Here is a 10241-nt window from a genome sequence, read left to right as displayed (position 1 = left end):
TCCTGCGCACATACTGCATCATCATCATTCTATTGATTGCTAATTTTTCAATAAAAATTCATCTAAATTATTTCAATTGATATTTGAATGACGATAAATTCAATCTAGATCATAAAGTTTAATTTTTCAAAAAGACATTATCAAGATCTGAAGTGAAGGTTGAGAATTTACAAATTAAAATTTTTAAAGGTGTTGTTAAACCAAATAGGCGTTATCGCAAAAACTTTTAAGCTTGTGTGGAAGCTAAGATTAAAATTTAAGTTCATTTGAATAAATTTGGTGTGCTTTGACTTGCTAATTTTATATTTGTATATATAATATGTATATCCATATATCTCATGTATATGATGCACATCTTATATTCATGAGTTAAATAGTAATAACTAGTTATTTTTTTTATATAATCATTTCACATGGTATATATAATCTTTTCACGAGTATGATTCTCTCTTTTTTTGTAAAATTTATAATGATGGATTTTTTTTGTTACAAATATAAATTTATGAGTCAAATATTTATTTTTGAAAAATTTAAAATATGAAATCATGATTTGAAATAATTTCAAATCACATGTTCAAACGTTGAAATTACATTTTCAAACGTATGCTTAATATCAATCTAATTTTATATTATGATTTCATAACAAATGTTGAAATAGGCTCTTAAAATACATGTGTAGATAAACCCATGTCATGTGCATTGTTAATCAACCATTGACCCTGTGACTAGGAAATAAGGTGAGAACGGGAATAAATTGCAGAATATTACATACTCCCAAGGCTAAATTTCAAGTATTTTATATAAATTATATTTAAAATAACTTAATACATATCTAAATCTAAAAGAATATAAAGTTCAATAATAGAATTAGGCGAATATTCACACTGAATTAGTACTATTTTAGTGAGACAAATGAAAGTCTGGTGGAAGGTTCCTTCTCACTTTCCTCCTTTGTTTTTTCAAAAAAGAAATAAAACAATTTTGACAAAATCATACTATCTTGATTTTTATTCGAACGATAGAGAAGATAAGATCCCATTAATTTATTTACATGACGTGTATATATATATTAATTTAATACTTCCTTCATTTCATATAGATCATTTTATTAAAAATAATTATCACATATTAGTTGTTCACGCTACTAAATCAAGAAAATATTACATTAATTCTTGTTGAAAGTGTCCACGTTTATTTATAAAATTTCTAATTTTTTAAATAGTCACTTAACTATAGAAGTAGGTCTAAAATGATCCCTTAACTATACACTTAATGGATTTAGTCATTTAACTATTTAGAAACTTATCAACTTTGGTTCCTTAACTAACAATTACCGATTTTAGTCCCTTAACTATAAACTTACCGATTTTAGTCCTTTAAATATTCAAAAACTTATCAAGTTTGGTCTTTGTTCCTTTTTTAAATACAAATAGCTTAGGTTTATATAACGGAAATCTTCGTGAAATTAAATCTTTAACCATTTTAAATTTGTTTCTCTATCCCGCCCTTTTTTCTTCAAACTACTCTTATGAAAAGAACAATAACGTCAACGATTCAAAATAAAATTAATGAGGGAAGAAGATATAAGTCCTAATTTTATTCTATGAGGATAAAATTAAGCATATAATTGTTGTTAATGACGTGAATCCGCACTTGAATATGCTAATCACTGCGGATTTTATTTAATTTACTCAAATTTCTTTACGTAAAATAAAATGAATAGAATAATAAAATTGATCTATTTAAAAATAAATAAAAAATACAAATATATCATTTTATAAATTTCAATTTCTGAAAAATTGAACAAATTTCATTCAATGAAATCGTTGGAGTACAAACTTTGAATTTAACGGGTAATAATTTTTTTCTTTTTATAATAAAGTTTAGCATATTCAAGTCATTAGTAACAATAATATGCTTCATTTTATCCTCCGTTGAATAAAATTACGACTTATATTTTCTTTTCTCGTGAATTTTATTTTAAATCGTTGAGGTTTAGTTTGAAGAAAAAGTAGTGGAGAGAGAGAAACAATAGAAAAAATTGCTAAAGGATTTAATTTCTCGTGGCATGTATTTCATTAATATAAACCTAAGCTATTTGTATTTAAAAAAATGTACAAAGACCAAACTTGATAAGTTTTTGAATACTTAAAGGACTAACATCGGTAAGTTTATAGTTAAGAGACTAAAACTGGTAAGTGAATAGTTAAGGGACCAAAGTTGATAAATTTTTGAATAATTAAAAGACTAAATCCGTTAAATATATAATTAAAGAATCATTTTAGACCTACTCATATAGTTAAGAGATTATTTATGCCATTTTCTGTAATTTAATATGTAACCTCGGGTAAAGTGAGTAACCCAACTGGCTAAGTTAAGCTCTATAAGTTGACTCACCATTCTTGTTTTGCTCATTCTAGGTTTCTCCTAAAACCTAAAACTTTTCAAATTTTCCGGTCTAGATTCTTTGGTAAGTTTCAGAATTCATCTTATTTTTTGTGTTTTTTAAGATAATATGAACATGATCGAGGTGCCCTATTGTTGATATCAAGTTTTATTGTACAAGATTTGAGCTTTGATCACTTTATTGATGTTCTTGTTTGTACTTTTCTATTTGTGGGGTTTCTTCATTTTTTTGCTGAGTTTTGGGAAAATTTGTATGAGCTGAGGAATAATGATACTGGGTTGACCTTCCTTTTTTTTTATCTGTTTGAGGTAAAAATCTGTTTGAGGTAAAAAGGATAAAAAAGATCATCTATTTTTGTTGACCCAGGTGACGTGATAGTAGAAAGATTCAATTTTTAGGGGTAATCTGAAATTTTGATTTCTGTAAGGTTTTGTATTTCTGCTTTGCGTATAGTTTATTGATGCGGGTAGGATGATTTTAAGATGATGATGATGATATCATTGGACTTTGTCTCTAAGGATAATGCTTGATGATTGAAGTGAGATAGTTATGTTTTTGTTACCTTTTCTTTGAATACTTGAAGAAAATTGTTTTGGTAAATACGGAGGGTCCATATTGAAGTGAGATAGTTATGTTTTTGTTACCTTTTCTTTGAATACTTGAAGAAAATTGTTTTGGTAAATACGGAGGGTCCATCGGAAACAACCTTTCTACCTGCGCAAGGCAGGGGTAGGGTAAGGTCTGCATATATACCGCCCTCCTCCATATCTAACTTGTGAGATAACACTGGGTATGTTGTTTCTGTATTTGTGTCATTGCAGATTATCTTTTTCTCGTTCAAGTTTATGTCAATTACGTCTACTAAGAGCTTCAATTTTGTCTAATAAAGTTTTGATATCTCTGTCCCACATGCCCCATCCTTGGTAGGGTTCTTTGGGTGGACGTAGCATATATATGTTATCTACTTCTTTGGATTTCTTCAGCTATCTAGAAGTGGTTGGGTTGGGAAGTGGAGCTGTCTATTTCTTTGTTTTTTGTTCTCTGTAGTGTACCAGTTTTTGTGGAATTTGTGTCATGGGTCGCTATAAATTTGTTTAAAATGTTCTAACCTGAGCTTGTTGCAAGAAATTGAACATGTAAAGAGAGACAGTTGCTTAAGTTAATGTATTGTTATCCTAACTTAAGTGTTAGGTTCTTAAATGACAAAGGAGAGTGTGTACCAATGGAATATTAATTGACCTGTTGTCATGTACTATGCAGTGCCAAGCATGGGTACTGGATATGGAGCCTGTTTAGCTGCACTGTGTTTGTTGCTTTTTTTATCCCCTTTGGTGTTTTCGGTATCAAATGATGGACTGGTCAGAGTTGGAATTAAGAAGAGGAAGTTGGATCAGACCAACCAAGTTTTTGGGGGCATTGATTCTAATGGAGTGCATTCTGCAAGAAAGTACCGTCTTGGTGGAAATGTAGGAGATTCAGACACTGATATTATTGCACTAAAGAACTACTTGGATGCTCAGTACTTTGGTGAGATTAGCATTGGCTCACCACCTCAAAAGTTCACTGTCATCTTTGATACTGGAAGTTCTAATCTTTGGGTGCCCTCCGCAAAATGTCATTTTTCAGTGAGTAGCTATATACTGTTGTTAATACTGATGCAAATACATGTAGCTGTGTCTTAACGACGAAACCTTATGTTAATTTAATCTGATGCAGCTTGCTTGTTATCTCCACCCGAAATACAAGTCAGGTCACTCCAGTACCTACAAAAAGAATGGTAATAGATGCTACTCATGTTTCTAGTTTTTTTCACGTTCTCTTTACTTCAATTAGAGTCCAACCTGTGATTTTTGTTTATTTGTTGGAGTATATGTACTTTTTCGTTGATTGGGTGTGTGCTGTGAATTGTGATTTCTTTTTATTCAATGAAGGACAGACTGATAGCAACAAGTCATCTATTATATAGTTAAATGACCTGATGAATAACAACTCCGTCAGGCTGAGGTTGCAGTAAAATAATTTCACTTGGAAATATTTGGAACTTTAATCTCAAAGAACAGATAAAGATCAAAATGGATTAATGTAGATGGTCATCTTCATTGCATGTTCACAAAATTGATGTGCATATATTTTATTTATGATTAACTGCATGACATAGCATGCCAAATTTATTAGAAGAAGTCTATTAATCTTAAATGCTTTTTTAGCATTGCTTAGACACTACTAAAGTTAATCTGTTCCACCCTATCTTCGAAAAAATGAGAGGAGCTTGACAGTCGCAATAAACCATGAAAGCTGATGATTGAGTGTCTTCCATGTCTCCAGTGGTGAACATGTCCTCCTTTTATGGTAATATGTGTCAAATGATGAAAAGCCATTAAATATTGCGAAAAAGTCAAGATGCTTGCCATGTGACATGCCCTGATATGGTTAAATACAGAATATCAATGTTATATAGGCGGAAGGTAGTCTATTAGGACAAAGCTCTGTCATTGTTGAGATCTATAGACAGAATAAGAAGCCCTGCCTAGTTTGCCATTTATTCTTGTGAAATTTTCCTGCACATGGAAATAGTTTGCCAAATATCAACCAATTCATTCTTGATGCAGGGACATCTGCTGCAATCCACTATGGAACTGGATCTATTTCTGGATATTTTAGCAATGACAATGTCAAAGTTGGCGATCTTGTTGTCAAAGATCAAGTAATTATTGAATTGAAGTGTTTTGGATAGGCTCTGTCAGTTTCTTTCTTAACTTTTTTTTTTTTTTGGGGAATAGGACTTTATTGAGGCAACTCGAGAACCAGGCATCACCTTTTTGGCAGCCAAATTTGATGGTATTCTTGGACTTGGATTTCAAGAGATATCTGTAGGGAAAGCTGTCCCTGTCTGGTATGCTATCCATATTTATATGTTAAAAAATTAGTATAGTTTCAAGGTGATTTCCTTGGATTTCAATAATGAATTTTGTAGATTTCTTACTTGTGTGTTTTATTTCATGGAATTTACTTATTTTAATCTGTTATGTTCTTCTAAATTATTTTCTTGCTTGAATCAACAAGTCTTGAGACATCTATAATTTTCTTAGGTACAATATGGTAAATCAAGGTCTTGTAAAACAATCTGTCTTCTCATTCTGGTTCAATCGGAATGCTGAAGAGGAGGAAGGAGGTGAACTTGTTTTCGGTGGAGTTGATCCCAAACATTTCAAGGGTGAACATACATATGTTCCTGTAACTCACAAAGGCTACTGGCAGGTGGATTTTCTATTAAAATTCTAAAATTGAATCTGCACCTATGCTGTATACTTTTGTTTGGACTGATTAAAGTATGTCGTATTTTCAGTTTGATATGGGTGACGTGCTTGTCGATGGTGAAACAACTGGTATTATTTTTTGATATATTGTTTGTGATGTTGCATGTGAAAATTAATGATTCTGAATTTTCAAGCTATTTTTCTTCATGTAGCTCGTGAAGCTAATTTTCTTTTTTTTCCCCCCAGGATTTTGTTCTGGTGGTTGTTCAGCAATTGCAGACTCTGGAACATCCTTATTGGCAGGACCAACAGTATGTATCTTACTTGACAGCAATACAATCAATAAGAGCCAGAACCACAATTATATTTATATTGTCTTCTCATCAAATTTTGAGCAGATAACACTTACACAGAACTGCAACATTTTGTTGATAAGCAAACTGCAAACTTTTAGTTATTCATGGATTTTCTTTTAAAAACTGAACTTGCAGATTTTGTTGTGTATAAACCTGTCTTAATATTTTCTTCGTTTTCTGACTGCTTCTATTAGAATTGTCAATGACTAGTAATCTTTCCTCGAATTTCTGTTTTTGAAAGAAATATTTCTCAAATTTCTTTGGACTTTCCCCAAAAGGTGGTCTAACCAGTAACAGAGTTGAACATTACAAATAAGGAATGGTTTTCTACATCTAATATAATCCTAGAATGTCTGATTGGCAAGCACTTCTTCACCAGATGAAGAATTCCAGAGGTTAGGGGACTTGTGACCTGATCACGTACATTAAGTTTTTGGACATTTATGTAGATCTCGTTATTCATAACAATGGAATAGGTGTTTTGGGGCCATGTGACTTCTTATTCAGCTGCTACTCCATGATGTTCAGTTTAATCATTGAGTTCTTGATGCATGTTTGTTTCTTGCTTATGGTAATAAAGTCTCACCAACAACATGCATCAGAATTAACTAATTTTCTTCATTCATATATTCTTTTTTCAGACCATTATTACTCAAATTAATCATGCTATTGGAGCGTCAGGAGTCGTCAGCCAGGAGTGCAAGTCAGTAGTCAGTGAATATGGAAAAACTATACTGGATCTACTCGAATCAAAGGTATGACATCTGCTAAGTATCTTTCCTATAATTATTCTAGAGAATTTATTTGGCACTATTTGCACCCAAACAGTGTTATACACACAGGATTTTGCACATATAGTGGAGCCTATTGCCACTGATTTGGCTTGTGCAAGGGTTTAGATCTGGGGATGTGGGGTTCTAACGCTACTTATGTCTCAAACTGCTATTTTACTTTGTATTATTTTCAAGCTTTGTTGACTTATTACATATAAGCACACACACATTGAAAATTATGGATGAGCACACACACATTGAAAATTATGGATGAGCACACATCACATTGAAAATTATGGATGACACCTCTTGCTACAAGGTGTCTCCTCCACTGCATCTGAGTGTCTTCACTGACACCTTACTGTGTCAAGGTACTAATTATGAGCAGCTTACTGCATTTGATATTAGAATCTGAGTCTGGTTTTCCCGCCTATGCTTACAGGCAGCGCCTCAGCAGATCTGCTCCCAAATCGGTTTATGCTCCAAAGATGGTGGACGAGATGTTAGGTGAGGTTAAATATATCTGCATATTCAACATTTTGCATTTGAAATGATTATAATTAGAGAAACGATTAAATATACACATGCCATAAGACTGGTATCTCATCAGTGTTATCAATCATCTTACTCTAGTGATTACCGTTAGCGAAAAAATGAACAATTTATTGTCGCATGAAGTTGCTGCAGGTTCTACTTGCTGTTTATTTGGACACATTCATCATTTTTATTGCTGTATGTCTAGAGTCTGGACCAATTATTAATGTTTAATTCTATATGCAGCATGATTATTGAGAGTGTGGTGGACAAACACAATGAGGCTTCGAATGGCGTGCATGATGAGATGTGCAGGGTTTGTGAGATGGCTGTGGTGTGGATGCAAAACCAAATAAGGCGAAATGAAACTGCAGATAGAATCTTTGACTATATGAATAAGGTGAGGTAGATTTTATACATAATGTAAAGTGAATGTCAGTTAATTGAGATCTCAAGGTTTATTCAAATCTCAACTGCAGCTTTGCGACCGATTGCCCAGTCCAATGGGAGAATCTGCAGTTAATTGCAACAGCCTTGCTTCCATGCCTAATGTTTCCTTTACCGTTGGTGATAAAACATTTGAGCTGACGCCGCAGCAGGTAATTTTTATCTGATCTACTGATGTACTTCATCTCATTTAAGATATTGCTTCAGAGAACACGTGTCGAATAGGCAAATCCATATCCAGCCAATTCTTTTCAAGAAAAAAGGGGAATTCTAGACTACCTTGTTTTGTCTATTTTTTAACCAAGTGATGCTTTTTGGAGATTGATTTAACAATTTAACACTAGAATGAAGGATCTTTACGGTCTTTGTTTTCCCCAAAACAGGTCCCGAAATAGTAGTCTTCGAAAAATATATAGCATGAACCAATCACATTGGCAAAATGCAAATATGCTGATATCTATAGTACTTGACACTATTTTTTGTGGTTGTTACTGTACAGTATGTCCTTAAAGTTGGTGAGGCTCCTGTTACGCAGTGCATAAGTGGATTCACAGCATTAGATGTGCCGCCTCCTCGTGGACCCCTTTGGTATGCCTCTCTACTTTTTGTTCTGCACTCCCACTATTCACTAGTATGTTTTATTGAGGCCACAATAATGAGCTTCTATGAATCACCTCAATGAAAATTATTACTCCCTCCAGTCCAGATTTTGTGACTTTATTTTACTTTCAGTATGACCTCTTTCCAATTTTGGAAATAATTTAACTTAAATTTCCCATCTTATCCTTCGATGACAAGCTTGTCTAGCCACACAAATGTTATGACAATGTTTAATACCACAAGTTTCAAATGTTGTTTAGCAACACAAATGTTATACCATGTTTAACATTATAAGTCTCAGAATTCTCTTTCTTAAACACCATGCCCAGTCAAATAGATTCACATAAATTAGAAGTGTTCTTTATATGTAGGTTTCATAAACCAAAAAACGTAGAAAACTATCAATTTCTTTGATGATATTTATTCTGATAGTGAATTGACCTTAACTTGTTTCGACATATTCTGAGAACTAAATATCCATTTTGTCGATAGTTGTGTGTTCAGATTTCACTGTAACATTTGTACAAGTACTCTTCTTTTGAAGTTCTGCTCTGCAAAGTCTTTCTAAACTATTCAATGCTAAGCTTCTATGTAATATTCAAACATGAAACTGAGCAAGAGAAATCCGCTCAAGGGCAATCCATGCATCCCTTACACTTCGTGTTGTTTGTTGAGCGTGCACTAGAAATTTGACTATAATTTATATGATGTTATTCATTTGTTACAGGATCTTGGGAGATGTTTTCATGGGTCGCTACCACACAGTGTTTGATTCCGAGAAAATGAGAGTTGGGTTCGCGGAAGCAGCTTAAATGCCTCTGTTTATTTCTGTGTTATGCCCTCTAAGTATCACGTTGTCTTTTGAACGAGAAAATTGTCTGCGCGTGTAAATAAATAACTGATGCTTGAATCTGTTTGCTGGTTTTTTTAAAACAGCTACTGTGTAATGACAGATTAATTGCTCGTCTTTCGTAATTTCTGGCTAATTTGTAATGCTAATTATGCAACGGTTTGTTTTATGCCACAGCAAAATTACTCATCTTTTAAGGACTATATATTCATGAAAGAACATGTCTATTTGAAAGAACATTTCTGTTTTGAAAAGTTATTGTATGCGAGGTAAATTTTTTAATTCATATTTTATGATAATATTAATCTAATCAAGTAATTTAATCATAACCGTCAAAAAGTAAAATATTACTAGTAGTCACTAATAATTGATAGAGCCAAGATTAAAATAGAAATAAAAGTTGGTTAACTTTCACTTCACTACTAAATTAAAGAGGTAGATTATTTTGTTTGTTGAGTGAAAATTGCAGTTTTGGTGAAATTAGTTGCAACTTCTTTCACTTGTCGTTGAAAAGGCATTATATAAAGTTCTAAACTTCTTCTTCAAACCAACTCCATTTGTTTGACGTCGACTTTCATTACCTTCACGAGGTAGGAACAAGGTTACATATATGTCATTTTTTTCAGACTTTACTTATAAAATTACGCTAAATATATTATTGATTTATTTGTTCAAAGTTGAAAAAGAAAACTTTATTTTACGAAACCTCAAAAGGTTTATACTTTTTATTATTGGAAAAAAAGTTGCTCCACCACCATTTGCAAAATGTGACTAATGGAACAAAAGGACAAAGAAATAATGTTAAAATTAAAGATGATGACCTTCCGTGTGCAAAGATATTTTCAAATGATTGTTTCCAAAACCATAAACTCTTTTCTATAAATGACAGTTTAACAATATAGTTAATTAATATATTGCTTTTTTTGGAGAAGTTTTTTACATTTGAAAAACAGAAAGTAAATAAATATTCAAACGCTAAAAAAAACTTAAGAGTCCTCTATACATAATAAGCAAAAG

At 32.3% G+C, this 10241-nt stretch overlaps 1 protein-coding gene across 1 annotated transcript; it reads left to right on the top strand.

Moving 5' to 3' along the window:
• Positions 1-2372: 2372 nt before the first annotated feature.
• On the top strand, positions 2373-9307 carry LOC125810624 (cyprosin-like). The gene is made up of 14 exons (XM_049490095.1): positions 2373-2470; positions 3668-4032; positions 4124-4184; positions 5017-5111; positions 5188-5300; positions 5497-5665; positions 5754-5793; positions 5911-5975; positions 6662-6775; positions 7236-7300; positions 7574-7727; positions 7807-7926; positions 8274-8362; positions 9102-9307. The coding sequence occupies exons 2-14, from the start codon at positions 3676-3678 to the stop codon at positions 9184-9186; spliced, it is 1527 nt and encodes a 508-aa protein (XP_049346052.1). The 5' UTR covers positions 2373-2470; positions 3668-3675; the 3' UTR covers positions 9187-9307.
• The last annotated feature ends 934 nt before the right edge of the window (positions 9308-10241 follow it).

The sequence above is a fragment of the Solanum verrucosum genome, unplaced genomic scaffold (assembly GCF_900185275.1).
Source record: "Solanum verrucosum unplaced genomic scaffold, falcon-dt-bn FXZP01000118.1, whole genome shotgun sequence".
Classification (NCBI taxonomy): domain Eukaryota; kingdom Viridiplantae; phylum Streptophyta; class Magnoliopsida; order Solanales; family Solanaceae; genus Solanum; species Solanum verrucosum.
This window is presented reverse-complemented; position numbering and strand designations above follow the sequence as displayed.